Source organism: Tachyglossus aculeatus, chromosome 4, assembly GCF_015852505.1.
Source record: "Tachyglossus aculeatus isolate mTacAcu1 chromosome 4, mTacAcu1.pri, whole genome shotgun sequence".
In the NCBI taxonomy this organism is placed as follows: domain Eukaryota; kingdom Metazoa; phylum Chordata; class Mammalia; order Monotremata; family Tachyglossidae; genus Tachyglossus; species Tachyglossus aculeatus.
The window spans coordinates 66,690,923-66,708,319 of record NC_052069.1 but is presented as its reverse complement, the minus strand read 5'-3'; the positions used below and the strand labels follow the sequence as shown (position 1 = coordinate 66,708,319).

General features: G+C 44.7%; 1 protein-coding gene across 1 annotated transcript in view; it reads right to left on the bottom strand.

Moving 5' to 3' along the window:
- TAF2 (TATA-box binding protein associated factor 2) overlaps positions 1 to 17,397 on the bottom strand; it is a 147,375-nt gene that overhangs the window by 81,735 nt on the left and 48,243 nt on the right. The window contains exons 14-17 of the mRNA XM_038744924.1: positions 15,917 to 16,031; positions 13,389 to 13,498; positions 5,769 to 5,834; positions 3,356 to 3,608 (exon numbers count right to left, since the gene is read on the bottom strand). Coding sequence (XP_038600852.1) covers positions 3,356 to 3,608; positions 5,769 to 5,834; positions 13,389 to 13,498; positions 15,917 to 16,031 — 544 coding nt within the window. The remainder of the gene's footprint in view (positions 1 to 3,355; positions 3,609 to 5,768; positions 5,835 to 13,388; positions 13,499 to 15,916; positions 16,032 to 17,397) is intronic.

Here is a 17,397-nt window from a genome sequence, read left to right as displayed (position 1 = left end):
CAATAAATACCACTGACTGACTGATCAGGATATAATCAAGAATAATTAACTCAGAAAGGGATCAAGGCTAGGATAGTAGAATGGGAATGTTTGGATGGGTTGCCAACTTGTGCTTCCCAAGTGCTTAGTACAGTGCTCTGCACACAGTAAGCGCTCAATAAATACGATTGATTGATTGATTTTGTAAAGAAAGCTCGATTCACTCCGCCACCTTCTAATTCCAGCCATGTGTTTGAATTTCACTGTAGAATTATAACCCGTAAGTCACGGTGATGATGTCTACGCTATCAAGTGTCACTCTAAGTCATCAAAAGAAAACATAATAGCTGACAAACAATTTTCTGAAGTTACATTTTGAATGTTCGAAGGAAGAAAAATGGCTATTACCCTGAGATAGGTGTCGTTATGTCTCTATTCCGCAGATGACAGTACAAGAGGAAATGAGTTTAAATTAGAGCAAGAGGAATTCAAGCCACACTGAGGTCTTCCTCTCCGTGAAAGCTGGTAAAGCACTGGAATCTATGATTATGGGAGAGTGTGCTTTTTCCTTTTCCTTTAGAAATAGTAAGCTTCTGTCTGAAATGTCTTGGGTGAGGATTTTTTTTTGCAAGTAATAATAATAACAATTACGGTATTTGTTAAGCGCTTACCATGTGCCAGGCACTGTACTAAGAGCTGGGGTGGATACAAGTAAATCAGGTTAGACACAGTCCCTGTCCCGCATAGACCTCAGTCCCCCTCTAATCTGTAAGCTCATAATGTCACTGTTTATTGTCATATTGTACTTTCCCAAGTGCTTAGTACAGTGCACTACATACGCTGCACACAGCAGGCGCTCAATAAATACAACTGAATGAATTTTACAGATGAGCGAACTGAGGCACAGAAGTGAAGTGAGCTGCCCAACGCCACACAGCAAATGGCAGAGATATGATTAAGCGCTTAGTACAGTGCTCTGCACACAGTAAGCACTTAATACAATTGAATGAATGATTAATGTTTAGATACTCTCAAACACCACTCGAACTCTAGAAATAGTATACTTTTTTCCACTGTTCCCTTGGCATCCTGAGGTATCGTGTGGTCTCCCAGAGGGAATTCTGCCTGTTGTTATAGGATGAGAGTATTCCCTTTCCCAAACTCATCGGCTGTCTCTCAACTGAAGTAGCAATTATGAAGGAAGAGCCACCATGGGCAAAGCTGGAAAAACATTCAACTCATTTACCTATCTTCGCTCACAACGTAAGCAGATCGCGCTCACAAAAACCTAAGTTTTGAGGCCCTTTCCATCCAAACTTGTTCCATTTTAGTCATCGATCACCCTCCCACCAAATTAAGTCCCCACTGCCCCATAATACTGTAGAATTTGCCACGATAGAGCTAGAGAGGTTTACATCATGGTGGCTTGGTTCAATTGCTCATAAATCAGATTAAAAAACCCACATGACTAAAAAGAACACTAGATCATCCCTCAATTTCTTCTCAGATCAGTAAACCTTTTAAAATGCCAAAGCTTGTCTACTTCACAGCTCATCGTTGTGAATGATTTAAACCAAATGCTTTCACATGAAAGCATAAAAAGGAAAATGAGTGTCATCATTCATCTCTCAACCCACTAGAATAAGACAGCGCATAGATAATTAAAGGGCTGAAAATCAAAGCCTATGAAAAAAATGTAAGAGGGGCTGTCTTTTGTTTTGTTTTTAAAAGATGGGCGAAAAAAAAACCCAAAACCTCAAAAAGTATTAAAAAATTCAAAGAAAGGAAGAATCAGAGATTGGTGACAAATGGTTTTCCATTACCCCTGAAGAAACCGCATTAAGAGACTAGACAGATTTCCGTTGGCTATGCATAAGAATTTCACTATACTGAGGTTACAAAGGAATGGGTACCGTAAGATTTTTTTTTTTCTGAAAATCTTTAATTAAAAGAGAAAGCACCTGTCGGGGATGGTTTAAATGTGGTCCCAATGTACACTAATAAATCTTTTTTTAAGTTTTATCCATTAAAGTTTCCTTTTCGCTATTTTCGCTATTTTTCCCTATTTTTTTTTCTTAAATCTTCTTTTAAGTTTTATCCATTAAAGTTTCGCTTTTCGCTATTTTTGAGTAGCTCCAGAATAAATATTTCATGTTATACAGAAACAATGTCTAAGGACAGTATTCCTTAAATTCTGGAGGTCCTTTCGATTTCTGTCCAGTCAAAATGCCAGGCTGGGGTGGGTTTATTACCATCTGCTAGGAGCTAAAAGATAATAGATCTTATTCATCAATCTTTTGCCACCTTCCTTTCCTGAAACGATCATTATGATGACAATTTCTGGAAATGCCGTGATTCTGAAGCCACTGTATCATCATCATCATCAATCGTATTTATTGAGTGCTTACTATGTGCAGAGCACTGTACTAAGCGCTTGGGAAGTACAAATTGGCAACATATAGAGACAGTCCCTACCCAACAGTGGGCTCACAGTCTAAAAACTTGGGACCTGTATAGATGGGGAGGGTGCAGTTTGGAAATATTTCTCAGAAACAAACACGACAATCTATTTACGACTCATGGATAATAAGGAGTTCTGAAAGGAAAACGATGAAAATTCAGGATAGTGATCTCACTAGATGTGATTAAAATATACTCAGTTACTCTTCATCATATAAGCAAAATGATCAATTAAAAAATAAGATCCACAAATTAAAAAGCATTTCTTCAATTAGCCTTCTAGCAGTTTACTTTTCCTGTATTTTACTTATTCCTTCTTTATATAATTAATTTTTCACTGCCCTTCTTTTTCTATGTATATGTATATATTTTATTTTTGCATCCAAAAAGGAATACTACACTTGCTCATAAGTCCACTTTTTAGGTTGCTCAACATCTAACTGCAAGTTATTATTAAATGTATTACCGAACCCTTTCGAGTGAAACCACAGAGCTGAAGATCAGTATTCTCGCATCTAAATTCAGACACTTGTGCAGAGAGCTAAAATGCATCCCTTTACAACCAATCTTAGAAAGCCAAAGAACTTCCCTCCGAAGAGTAACACATGGTTTGTTGTTTTTTTTTTTTTTAGGAAGTTCTTTTTCTCCTGCAACTTAAAATGCGGAAAAATAACTTGCGGTTTCAACATCCGACATCTCAACTTTGGCAATTTACAAGAGCCTTTTACTGTCCGTTTTCCGATTAAAGTCATATGGCTTCTTTTCAAACCAAGTGTGTTAAAAGGGCCAGGCAAATCCTCGGAAGAGACTCGTTATCAAGCCAGTAAATGGGCCGTGCGGACTTCTGACCCGTTTTTTAGGTGCTTGACGACGTCTAGCGAATTTCTCCCTTTATTTCTGTGACGTGAGATCTCACCTTCGCCAGGCAGAAGCAAGCCAGCATTCGAACTCGGTAGAAACACTGTTCCTGTTCTAGTATATCGGTCAGCGCAAGTCGGGATGCCGGCGTGGGGAACTTTTCCAGAGCCAAAATGGATTCTTCCTGTGCGACCACATCTCTCTCATAGCGAAGCTGATACTGCCACATGAAGTCGGCTTGTTCGAACTCTACCTTCCTCAAAACGGACATATCTGGGTCGATCCTTATCCACAGCAAAGGGGAATCAGCACTGAGAGAAAGATGCAATAATATTTTTAAGAGATTACAATCCTGTCAATTTAGAAAACGCTAAACCTGGATGCTCTATCGAGCAGATCTTAAGCAAATTTTTATTTTTGTGAGAGTGTGTGTGTGTGTGTGTGTGTGTGTGTTGGGAAGGGGCACCAAAAATAAATACCACTTTGCTGTGCCGCTGGAAGCTAGGGGCTTGTGAAAGTCCAGACACAGGTTAGGGAGCGACATCCAGGGACAGAGAATCACCACGTTTCCCCCACCAAGTCCCGTCAACGAACTATCTCCGGAGATGAAAGGATGGTTCGGGTTCCAGACCTATTCGGTCTCTGAGCCCAGCGGGCAACAAGGAGGCCAACTGTGGTTTTTGTAATGTGTTCAAAAGGGACTGAAACTAACTCACTTTTACACAGCCCCTATACAGCCAGGTAATTGACTGTGGTTACCAGTACCACCCTTCTGGATAGCAACCAACAGCCTTGAAGTGAAAGGCTCTATTTATTAATTAACTTGTTTAGCCGAATGTATTTAAAGAGAAAATGACAGACTCAATACCACTGCCCCCAGTCCTCAAATTGAAATTCTCTGCAGCCAAAACCATTCCATTTACCTTACTGAACTGACTGAGCTAACAAGCAACGTATTAACCTTTCAAGGCCAGGAGCTTTCTTCAGGACTGAGCAAATTAAAGGTACCGTTCACAAATCGCACTCTCTAACTTCCCAAGTTAGCACTGATTGATATAATTAAAATCTGGGGTTCAACTGAATGGATACCTGGGCTTTTAAATGATAGGGCTGTAAATAAAAGGGGGGTATAAGTTGTCTTTTTTTTTAATGCAGTGCTAATTAAAAGCATGTGGTTGCCCCAAAGGACAAACCCGCCTAACCTTCCGGGGCAGATTAAAAAGCGCAAAATGCAAGATCACAAGACTGATTTGCTCCCTGTGGTTTTCGGCTTTAAAAGCTACAGAAAACGAAGGTCACCAGAAGTCACCAATCTGACTCCCTCACACGGTTGCCCAATTATGGCTCTCTCTCCCACCTCCGTTCCCAAATCTTTGCCCACTGCAGGGTATCACTGAACCCACGACAGGCCGGCCCGCTGACAATCCTGCACTAACCCCCCACGGGCGTCACTCTGGAAGCCTGGATTCCAGGCTTGGGATCCCCAGAGATTCAGGTGTCACTCTAAGATCTAGGAGGCGTCCAATGTATTCCACACTCCACTCTGGTCCGTTAAAACCCTCAAGGCCTCCTGAACCACCTACTGTCGCCAAGGCATTTCTGGACCAGAAGGAAGCGGTCATCCCCTCGGCGCTGTACAGGACTACCGCTGCTCAGCATTCAGGGTTGGCCAGAAGCGAGCACTGACACATACGCAATAATAATAATAATGATGGCAGTTATGAAGCACTTACTACGTGCAAAGCACTGTTCTAAGCGCTGGGGAGGTTACAAGGTGATCAGGTTGTCCCACGGGGGGCTCACAGTCTCAATCCCCATTTTACAGTTGAGGGAACTGCGGCACGGAGAAGTGAAGTGACTTGCCCAAACTCACACAGCTGACAACTGGCGGAGCCGGGATTTGAACCCACGATCTCTGACTCCAAAGCCCGTGCTCTTTTCCACTGAGCCACGCTGCTCTCTTGGAGCCACAGTGGAAACTCGAGCACTGAATCACTTTACTGCTCTTCAAATTAGCAGCTTGTGTTGAGGTAAAGGGAACTCAAATATGTTGGCATGGAATTCTCAATCATTTCCTTTATCCTAAGTCCTTTCTTTCCCGCGCCCATTCACTTATGTCACACTCAGTGGAATAGGGATGTGGCCCACTTTTTCTAGACTGTGAGCCCTTCTAGACTGTGAGCCCACTGCCGGGTAGGGACTGTCTCTATATGTTGCCAACTTGGACTTCCCAAGCGCTTAGTACAGTGCTCTGCACACAGTAAGTGCTCAATAAATACGACTGATTGATTGATTGGTCATTCCTGCTGTTCGACATGAAAATAAAAAAACCTTGGTAAATGTTAATGTATTTGCGGTTATAGTTTGGGAATATATAGAGAGAGATATATCTTTTTCTAGATAGATCCAAATAGATCTGAGATGGCCCTATGAAAAGATGCAGTCATAGATGTAGAAATGATCACACTTACTCCATTGCCGAAAGGTCCATGTCAACTTCTTCTCCGTTCATCAGTGGAATTTTTTTCTTCTTATTCCTGTGTTTAAGGAAAAAATAAATCACTGCTTACAAGATGCTTTCAGGAGGACATTTGGCAAGATCAGTTCTCCTGCTACAACCCAGGCCAGGCACTTCGCTCCTCTGTTAACCTTCTCACTGACGTCCCACCCACATCCTGCCTTGCCTGGAATACCCTCCCTCCTCATATCTTACAACAATTACTCTCCCCTCCTTCAAAGCCTTACTGAAGGCACATCTCCTCCAAGGCCCCTTCCCTGACTAAGCCCTTCTTTCCTCTTCTTCCACTTCTTTCTGCTTCACCCTGACTTGTTCCCTTTATTCATCCCTCTTCCCAGCCCCACAGCACTTATGTACATAGCTGTCATTTATTTAATTATAGTAATGGCTGTCTAGACTGTAAGCTCATTGTGGGCAGGGAATGTGTCTGTTATATTGTACTCTCCCAAGCGCTTAATACAATGTTCTGCACACAGTAAGCACTCCATTCATTCATTCAATCATTCAATCGTATTTATTGAGCACTTACTGTGTGCTAAGTGCTGGGAAAGTACAATTCGGCAACGGATAGAGACAATCCCTACCCAACAACGGGCTCATAATCTTAAATACAATTGACTGGCTGAGTGAATTCAAGCAAGCATAACTGGGAGTTTCAATCAAATAAGAGTCAGAGATATCCACGGGATCAACTGCGGAGGAGGAAGTGAAAAACGAGAAATGTGGAGAAATGCCAAAGGGGCTATGTGGGCAACCGCTTGAACACCCAACAGATTTAGAAGACAGTCTCAACATTTCAGGGGTAAAATACAATGGAGGCAGAGAAGCTCCCCTTTCTGGATGTAGATACAAAGGGTGTGTAAGAACTTAGGCTGGAAAAACACGAAGGACTCCGGGAACAGACCAAACAAGGGATGCGAAACGACGACGTTTCGTTTCTGCATTTTAGAAACGACGACGTTTCTGCATTTCAGCGACGACGACGGCTGAAATGCAAAAACAGGCCAATGGGCAGTTTTTAAAAGCCATTAGGACACAAATAGGGCAAAGCAAGGAAACCCTTTCAAATGAAATTTGAAAAGACATCCTTGAGACTTGAGAGAAAAGAGGTCTTACAGTGCTCGGACCCTGGGTGAGGAATTTAAGCATCGCTAAATCTGTCGATCAATTGCATTTACAGAGCGCTTACTGTGTGCGGAGCACTGTACTAAGCACTTGGGAGAGTACAATATAACAATAGGGCAGACACATTCCCTGCCCACAATGAGCTTTCGGTCTAGAGGAAGTGGGGCGCCTGGGTATTGAGAATTGGTATTTACAGGGTACCTGCTACGTACTGACCACTGGGTAAGGCACTTGGGGAGGAAACAGAAAGGGAAAAAGAAAAGGAATTGCCGGTTATCTTCACGTAAACATCTACATGTTGACAAATGCCACTTCAGGGGACGGGGCTTCAAAGAACACAGCCCCATCTGCACCACAGAGTTCTCTAAAAGCTGCAGTCACCTGTATCAACGGTCCTACTGTGTACAGAGTACTGTACTGAGCGCTTGGGAGAGCACAATACAGCACAGTTGGAAGCCGTGTTCTCTGCCCAATCTCTACAGCGGCATATGGGGGTTACGACAGTCCTAGGCCTGTCCAATGACTGGCTCGAGAGACACGTGTCCTGATCTATAATAATAATAATAACGGCATTTGTTAAGCGCTTACTATGTGCAAAGCACTGTTCTAAGCGCTGGGGGGGGATACAATGTGATCAAGTTGTCCCACGTGGGGCTCACAGTCTTAATCCCCATTTTTACAGATGAGGTAACTGAGGCCCAGAGAAGTGAAGTGCCTTGCCCAAGGTCACACAGCAGCCTTGTGGTGGAGCCGGGATTCGAACTCATGACCTCTGACTCCAAAGCCCGGGCTCTTTCCACTGAGCCACGCTGCTTCTCTGACTGATCATTACTTGAACTGAAGTACTATCCCAGCTGATTCAATAATCTGAAACCAATAAATGTCTATGTTTGAAGATAGAGAGGCAGCTTGGCTCAGCGCAAAGAGCTCCGCGGGACTTTGGGCAAGTCACTTCACTGTGCCTCAGTTACCTCATCTGTAAGACTGTGAGCCCCACGTGGGGCAACCTGATTACCTTGTATCTACCCCACTGCTTAGAACAGTGCTTGGCACATAGTAAGCGCTTAACAAATACTCTCATTATTATTATTATAGCATGACCGTTGGCTAGGTGACCCGGTCTTCTCTTTCCCACAAAGACGGAAGAAATGCAGGGCTCTGCACACATTAAGCGCTCACTAAATACGACTGAATGAATGAATGAAAATGCAGCGTGAGGGAATCCAGGCGGTGTTGAAAGTTTGAAAAAAAGAGAGAACTCTACCAGGAACGCCACTGCCACCACACAGCCCGCCCGCTGCTGTCTCTCCCTGACCACCCTGAAGGCAGGCAGGCTTTCTGGCCGTGGTGGGGCCGGGAAGAGGGGGGAACCGGGGGAAATAGTAGAGCTTATCTGCCAGCCGGGAGCTCAGCCCAAGGTCACAGGGTCGGGAAAAATGGGGGAGGCAGAGACGAGTTGCTGGCATTTTTAGACTGTGAGCCCACTGTTGGGTGGGGACTGTCTCTATATGTTGCCAACTTGTACTTCCCAAGCGCTTAGTACAGTGCTCTGCACACAGTAAGCGATCAATAAATACGATTGATGATGATGATGATGATTGATTGATCTAGAGAGGGCAGAGAGCAAGGGGCTGGGGATCTCTGGGCCTCTCCCCGGCCCAGCCCCCCATAATCCAGACCTCCCCGACAGCTCCAGAATATCCATTCTATAGCTTTCTTTTTTAATATCAGAGTTGAGTTCCAGCTGCTTCTGGCTTTTAGACCTTTGCAACGACTAAGGAACATTAAAAGGGAGAGCTTCCTGCCAATCGTGACAGGTGACAATGAAATAGAGTGCTCCTTCCCTGGGGGGGGCCTTCAAAATACAATCTCATCTCTCTGGGATAGTCTGAATGTAGTCCTGCCTGAAGTGTGATAGGAGGAAGAGAGCAGAACAATCTGTCCTTACCACATAACTCAACCAATCAATCAATCATGTTTATTTACAGTGCTCGCCATGTGCAGAGCACTGTAGTAAGCGCTAGGTAATAATAATAATAATAATGATGGCATTTATTAAGAGCTTACTATGTGCAAAGCACTGTTCTAAGCACTGGGGAGGTTACAAGGTGATCAGGTTGTCCCACGGGGGGCTCACAGTCTTCATCCCCATTTTACAGATGAGGTAACTGAGGCCCAGAGAAGTTAAGTGACTTGCCCAAAGTCACACAGCTGACAATTGGTGGAGCCAGGGTTTGAACCCATATTTTATTTTATTTTATTTTGCTAGTATGTTTGGTTTTGTTCTCTGTCTCCCCCTTTTAGACTGTGAGCCCACTGTTGGGTAGGGACTGTCTCTATATGTTGCCAATTTGTACTTCCCAAGCGCTTAGTACAGTGCTCTGCACATAGTAAGCGCTCAATAAATACGATTGATGATGATGATGATGATGACCTCTGACTCCAAAGCCCGGGCTCTTTCCAGTGAGCCACGCTGCTAGGTAGCTTACTAGAGAAGCAGTGTGGCTCAATAGAAAGAGCACGGGCTTTGGAGCCAGAGGTTGTGGGTTCGAATCCCGGCTCCGCCAATTGTCAGCTGTGTGACTTTGGGCAATTCACTTAACTTCTCTGTGCCTCAGTTCCCTCATCTGTAAAATGGGGATTAAGACTGTGAGCCCCCTGTGGGACAATTTTATCACCTTGTAACCTCCCCAGCACTTAGCGCTTTGCACATAGTAAGCGCTTAATAAATGCCATTATTATTATTACTACAGAATTGCTAGTCATGTTCCCAGCCCAGAAGTTTAGAGGGGGAGCCTTGGTATTTAGCTTCATGTCATAATAATAATAATGGTATTTATTAAGCACTTACTATGTGCAAAGCTCTGTTCTAAGCGCTGATACGAATATGTACATAAATACCGGGGGGCAGAGGGTGAGGTGAATATCAAGCATTAAAAGGGGACAGACCCAAGGGCAAGGCTGATGCAGAAGAGAGAGGAAGTAGGGGAAATGAGGACTTAGTTGGGGAAAGCCCCTTGGAGTTGTGATTTTCATAGGATTTTGAAGGTGGGGAGACTGGTGGTGTGTCAGATATGAAGAGGGAGAGAATTCCAGGGGATGTGGACAAGGGATCGCCGGTGAGGTAGGCGAGATCGAGTTTCAGTGAGTAGGTCGGCAGTACGGAAGCGATGTGAGTGGGTTGGACTGTAGTGGGAAATCAGTGAGATGCAAGATAGGAGGGAGCACGGGGATTGAGTGTTATAAAGGAGTTTGTGTTTGATGCGGAGGAGGATGGTCAACCCGAGGAAGTTCTTGACGAGTGGGGAAACAGACTGAACAGGTTTTTGGGAAAATGATCCAGGCAGCAGAATGAAATAGGGACTGGAGTGGGGAGAGACAGGCGGCAGGGAGGTCAGCGAGCAGGCTGATGCAAACACTCAAGGTAACTGCTTGAATCAGCGTACAAACAGTTTGGAGGGAGAGAAAAGGGCAGATTTTAGCAGTCGACAGGATTTACTGACCGACTGAATATTTTCTTTTTTTTAATGGTGTTTGTTAAGTGCTTACTATGTGTCCAGCACTGTTCTACGTGCTGGGAAAGATTAAAGTTCATCAGTTTGGACAACAGTCCCTGCCCCACATGGAGCTTGCCGTCTACATTCTACACACTGAGGCACAGAGAATTTCACTGACTTGCCCAAGGTCACAGAGCAGACGAGTGGCAGAGCCGGAATTAGAACCCAGGTCCCTTGACTCCCAAGCCCATGCTCTATCCAGCTGGCCACGCTGCTTCACCATGTGAGTTGAATGAGAGAGATGAGTTGAGGACAATGACATGGTTACGGGCTTATGAGACAATGGGGGGGTGTTGGTGCCGATACAGTGATAGGAAAGACAACAGGAGGATAGGGTTTGGGTGGGAAGATGAAGAGTTCTGTTTTGGATGTGTTTAAAAGTTTGAGGTGTCAGCAGGGCAGCCAAGTAGAGAAATCTTGAAAGCAGGAGGAAACGCGAGGCTGCAGGGAAGGAGAAAAGTCGGGGCTGGAGAGGTAGACTTGGGAATCAGTCGTGTCGTGTACGGATTGAAAGGTGGAACATTGACACCGTTGGACAGAATGAGTTCTCCAAGGAAACGGGTAATAACAATATTAATAATAATAACTGTGGTATTTGTTAAGCGCTATGTACCACGCACTGTACTAAGTGCCGGGGTGGAGACAAACAAATTGGGTTGGACACAGTCCCTGCCTCACATGGGGCTCCCAGTCTCAATCCCCATTTTACAGCTAACAGAGGCCCAGAGGAGTGAAGCGACTTGCCCGGGATCATTCATTCAATCGTATTTATTGAGCGCTTACTGTGTGCAGAACACCGCACTAAGTGCTTAAGAAATAAAAGTCAGAAACATACAGAGACGGTCCCTACTCAACAACGGGCTCCCAGTCTAGAAGGGGGAGACAGACAACAAAACAGAACACGTGGACAGGTGTCAAGTCATCAGAATAAACAGAAGCAAAGCCGGATGTACATCGTTAACAAAATAAATAGAATAGTAAATATCATTAGCAAAATAAATAGAATAGTAAATATGTACAAGAGAAGACAAGTGGCAGAGCCGGGATTAGAACCCCCAGCCTTCTGACTCCCGGGCCTATGTTCTAACCATTAGACCATGCTGCCGAAAAGAAGGGGACGTAGAATTAAGCCTTAAGGGACACCCCGAGTTAGAGGGTGGGAGGCAGTGGTGGAGCCTGTAAAGAAAGAAGGCTGAAAGAGAAACAGTGTGGCCTAGTGGAAAGGGCACGGGCCAGGGAATCAGAGAATCTGAATTCTAATCCCAACTCCGCTACTTCTTTAATAATAAATAATAATGTTGGTATCATATATATATATATATATATATATATATATATATATATACCTGTATATATGCATATATGTTTGCACATATTTATTACTCTATTTATTTTACTTGTACATACTTATTCTATTTATTTTATTTCGTTAATATGTTTTGTTTTGTTCTCTGTCTCCCCCTTCTAGACTGTGAGCCCACTGTTGGGTAGGGACCGTCTCTATTTGTTGCCAACTTGTACTTCCCAAGTGCTTAGTACAGTGCTCTGCACACAGTAAGTGCTCAATAAATATGATTGATTGATTGATTCTAGACTGTGAGCCCGTCTTCTAGACTGTGAGCCCATTGTTGGGTAGGGACCGTCTCTATATGATGCCAACTTGTACTTCCCTGAGCGCTTAGTACAGTTCTCTGCACACAGTAAGCGCTCAATAAATACAAATGAATTTGTTATGTGCTATGTGCCAAGCACTGTTCTAAGCGCTGGGGGTAGATACAAGGTAATCAGGTTGCCCCACGTGGGGCTCACAGTCTTCATCCCCATTTTACAGATGAGGGAACTGAGGCCCAGAAAAGTGAAGTGACTTGTCCAAAGTCACACAGCAGACAAGCGGCGGAGCCGGGATTAGAACCCATGACCTCCGATTCCCAAGCCCGGGCTCTTGCCGCTGAGCCACGCTGCTTCTTTGCTATGTGGCCTTGGGCCAGTCCACTTAACTTCTCTGTGCCTCAGTTTCCTCATCTGCAAAATGGGGATTCAATACCTGTTCTCCCTCTGACTTAGACTGTGAGGCTCATTTGGGACCTGATTATCTACATGGGGTGGTCCACGGCGTCAAAGGCGGCTGAGAGAATTAGGAGGCGGTAGAAACCGCTGGCCTGTCCTTGGAGAGTGAAGGGGGTGGAAGCCAGAGTTGAAGGGGTCAAAGAGAGAATTGGAGGAGCGGAAGTGGAGGCAGCGGGAAGAGGCAATTTGCTCAACCACCTCCTGATTCTATAGCAGATATGATGCCAACTCCTATTATAGAATCAAGCAGAGCTGACACGGAAGGCATTTAAAACTTCAGTATCACGCTGATCGACTCTTTATCCCTACCTCTAATGTTGTCCTAAAACCAGCTCCTCCACCTCCACCCCAAAACATTCCTCTATCCAACACTCGACGGCAAGAACCAGCGACAACTTCCTGCATCCAATCCGTCTGTGGGCCAAAAAATTTACCTCTCCAAGTGAGCACATCCGACAGGAGATATTTTCTTTTTCCTCAGTTCTACAAAACCCCATCCCTTTTCTCTAAAAAGACACCAGACTGGCTAAGAACCGGCACGATGAACAGAGTACTGCACCAAAGCACTGGAGTACTAGGGATGGGAGACACGATCCATCCTAACAATACAGCACTTAAGATAAGTGCAACCCACAAGGATTTCATCTCCCAAGGATTTAGTACAGGGGCCCTCCGTGCAGAAGAGGCTCCAAATTAACTGGAAAAATTTTATCCGCCAAACGGGCCGTGATGAAGTATAATCGGAATGACCAAATACCCATCATCTACACATTACAATCCTACATTTTAACGTATATGTTGCGAGCACACGTTCCGGTACTCACCTTCTGCTTTTAGAATGGCAAGGTATATCATGCTTAAGGCTGTTTTCTTCAATCTGCAAAGTGTGGTTGAATGATCCATCTAGCTCCTGCACCGTCACTTTGAGGGGGCCCTTTCGTAGGAGAGAAACTGCTCAGTTACTCATCTAACATACAGTAGGTGCGCATGGTAAATGCATTCCAAAAAATATTTTTCTTTAAAAGAACCGGGTGTCTCGACTAATGCCAGACATCATCCTTATGATGATGATGGTTAGCATTTGTTAAGCGTTTACTATGTGCCAAGCACTGTTCTAAGCGCTGCTGGCCAGGGCTGCACAGAAATAAATTCACTACTATTCTCGCCTCTATCTACACAGGAACCCCAATGACCATGCAACCACCTGACGTAGAAGATTTTAATAATAATAATGATGGCATTTGTTAAGCGCTTACTATGTGCAAAGCACTGTTCTAAGCGCTGGGGGATACAAGGTGATCAGGTTGTCCCACGTGGGGCTCACAGTCTTAATCCCCATTTTACAGATGAGGGAACTGAGGCTCAGAGAAGTTAAGTGACTTGGCCAAGGTCACACAGCAGACATGTGGCTGAGCTGGGATTCGAACCCATGACCTCTGACTCCAAAGCCCGGGCTCTTTCCACTGAGCCACGCTGCTTCCTACGTATGCATTAACTAAGAAGCAGCGTGGCTTAATGGCTAGAGCACGGGCTTGGGAGTCAGAGGTTGTGGGTTCTAATCCCAGTACCACCACTTGTCAGCTGTGCCTCAGTTCTCTCACCTGTAAAATGGGGATTAAGACAGTGAGCCCCGCGTGGGAAAACCTGATTACCTTGCATCTACCCCAGCGCTTAGAACAGTGCTTGGCACATAGTAAGCACTTAATAAATATCATTATTATTATGAGTTCCCTCATCTTAAAATGAGGATTAAGACTGTGAGCCCCACGTGGGACAACATGATTACCTTGTATCTACTAGTGCTTAGAACAGTGCTTGGCACATAGTAAGCACTTAATAAATGTCATTATTATTATTATGAGTTACCTCATCTTAAAATGGGGATTAAGACTGTGAGCCCCACGTGGGACAACCTACCTTGGATCTACCCCAGCACTTAGAACAGTGTTTAGCACATAGTAAGCACTTAATAAATGTCATCATTATTATTATTCGTTCCCTCATCTTAAAATGGGGATTAAGACTGTGAGCCCCACGTGGGACAACCTGATTACCTTGTATCTACCCCAGCACTTGGAACAGTACTTGGCACATAGTAAGCGCTTAACAAATACCATCATTATTATTAGTATTATTATTATTATTAAGGCCCAAGTGGCTAACTGAGGAGGAAGAGAGCATCTTCAATGCAAACAAACCTGGGGTCTGGTCTAGGTTCTCCAGGGTGTGAGTTCCCCCCCAACTCTGCTGGCTGGACACTTTCTAGTAGCAGCAGAGGGAAGAGGAGTCACCCAAATCCCCAGGAAGCAACTGTCAGCCGGGCAAATTCCCAAGCCTATGGGGGCAGGGGAAACCCGAGGGATCAATCCCTGTCATCCCCCCCACCAAAATTGCCCATTCTGGTTGTGTAAGCCCTTCTGAATCCAAGTTCCTGAATTACACCGAAAGGGAGAGGAGCCAATTTTCTCACCATCGGCTGATTAACATGTGAGGCCGGAGACAACTCTGGAATACGGCTCATGGGCGCAAACAGCTTAGGGGACTCCCCACTCCCTGCCTCAGTAAGTAGGGGGCCAGTAAGTAGGACTGCTTGGCCGGTTTCTCTTCTATCCCTGGTTGGGTTGGGAAAAAGTGGGCTAGACCTCGCCTGACCCCCGTCTCAAGCTGAGGATAGGCGTTCTGGACCCCTATTAGCAAGCTCACCGAGCCTTCATTCCTTGACTTGAGCATCTCCCCCACACTGCTCGACTTTCTCTGGCCATGGGGGTAAGTGTGTTCACCTCTCCGGTCTCATATGTGTTCACCAAGCTAGTCCTACATGGGTCAGTATGTGCGACTGCCGCCCCAGCCCCCAAATCTTGTCTTCTCCACTGTTTCGCTAGTCCCCTGCCAGGCCTGAAATCATCATCATCATCAATCATATTTATTAAGCGCTTACTGTGTGCAGAGCACTGTACTAAGTGCTTGGGATTTACAAGTTGGCAACATATAGAGACGAAAAACTGGGACCCCGGTGGGAGAAATCCTTAGGGCCACTAAGCTATTCGTCGTTTCTGTAAAAAGCGTTTTTCAACCGGCGCTTGGGCTTGCAGGCAAAGTCCTGGGCGGAGAAAGAAAGCTGGGTTCTAGACTGGGCTCTCCGGGGTGTTTTTGAACAAATCAGCTAGCCACTCTAAGCCTCGCTTCTTTCAAATGTAAAAATACGGATAACAGATGCTGTTCACCCCTATTCCGGAGGGTGAGGACAAAAATGAGTTAACCATGAGAAAAGCGTTGCGGGGAAAAAAAGCTCGCTAAACTCAATATAAATTCCAAGTTCTTTTATACGGACAATTTGAGAAAGGGGACTTACCACATATTTCTGAGTTCCAGGAGAAGTATAATCTTGCTTTATTTCCAGCTCCAACACATTTCGTTTTCTATTGAACGCAAAGCTACCGTAAAATTTTACGACGCTACTCTGATCCCTGAGAGGACGATGAAGGAAAAATTTTTGCAATATACGAGAAGGAACATTAACCGAATAAAAATAAGTTCCTCTATGCTGTGTTTTAAACGTTCACATCTAGTGCTGGAAGTTTCTGAGTAGACCTATGGAATGCCCCGCTGGATGCTAGAGGGCCACAGTTACAGTTACAGTTAAACTTTGGAAAAGTTTAAAAAACTGAGTTAAAACTGAGACACATTCCCTGCCCACAATGAGCCTACAATCTAGAGGGGGGAGAAAAGAACAATCCACAGACAATAAGAAACACCTTGGCATTCTAGAGACTACCTATATTAATCCCAGCTATCCACAGGTTTAATGCCGATTTAGAATATTTTCTGCTAATGAATTTTTTAATTACCTAGCTGTTTTTCATTAGCTTTTAGCAAAACCTTGGGATTTGAAAACTTACCCACCCCTGCCCATTAAAACTGTTTACTGTACACACCTTATTTACTGCCAAGGAATTCCAGCTAATAATTCCACTATCCCAAGACGCTTCCTTAACTGCTGTGTGACCTTGGGCAAGTCACTTCACTTCTCGGAGCCTCAGTTCCCTCATCTGTAAAATGGGGATGATGACTGTGAGCCCCACGCGGGACAACCTGATAACCTTGTATCCCCCCAGTGCTTAGAACAGTGCTTTGCACATAGTAAGCGCTTAATAAATGCCATCATTATTATTATTATAGTCGATCGAAGCTGATAATGTAGGAATTCTTTAGTCCTAAAATTGAGCCCCCTGAATTTTACATCCTCTGTTTTATTCGCACTGTAATACACGGCATGCTTAAGAAACCTGAATGTCACTACGGAAGAATACGTCCTATTCCGCCATCCAAGCTTTGAAGGCTGCTGGATCACCTGCCTGGAAACTGCAAGTGCTTAGTACAGTGCTCTGCATATAGTAAGCGCTCAATAAATACGATTGATGTAAGAGAAATGAGTATCCCCATTTGCGGCCAAACCATCCTCAAAAGAATCGCTCCCTCCTCAAGAGCTCGCCTGCCCTGCTGCCAACCAATTATCCATCAATCGTACTTACTGAGCACTTGCTACGTACAGAGCACTGTACTCAGCGCTTGGGAGAGTACAATATAACGATAAGACAGACACATTCCCTGCCCACAATGAGCCTACAATCAAGAGGGGGGAAAAAAGAACAATCCCTCGGTAGTCTCAGACATGCTGACAAGGTGCTTGCTGGAGGGAGCGGAGCAGGTCGATTGATACGACGATCACGAGGGTGGACAGAACCACTCTGCTTCACCTCCGCAGGGGTTTGATGGAGGTCCAGTGTGCCTTTGCAGGGATGTAGAGACCGTCCTATCTGCAGCAGTGAGGAG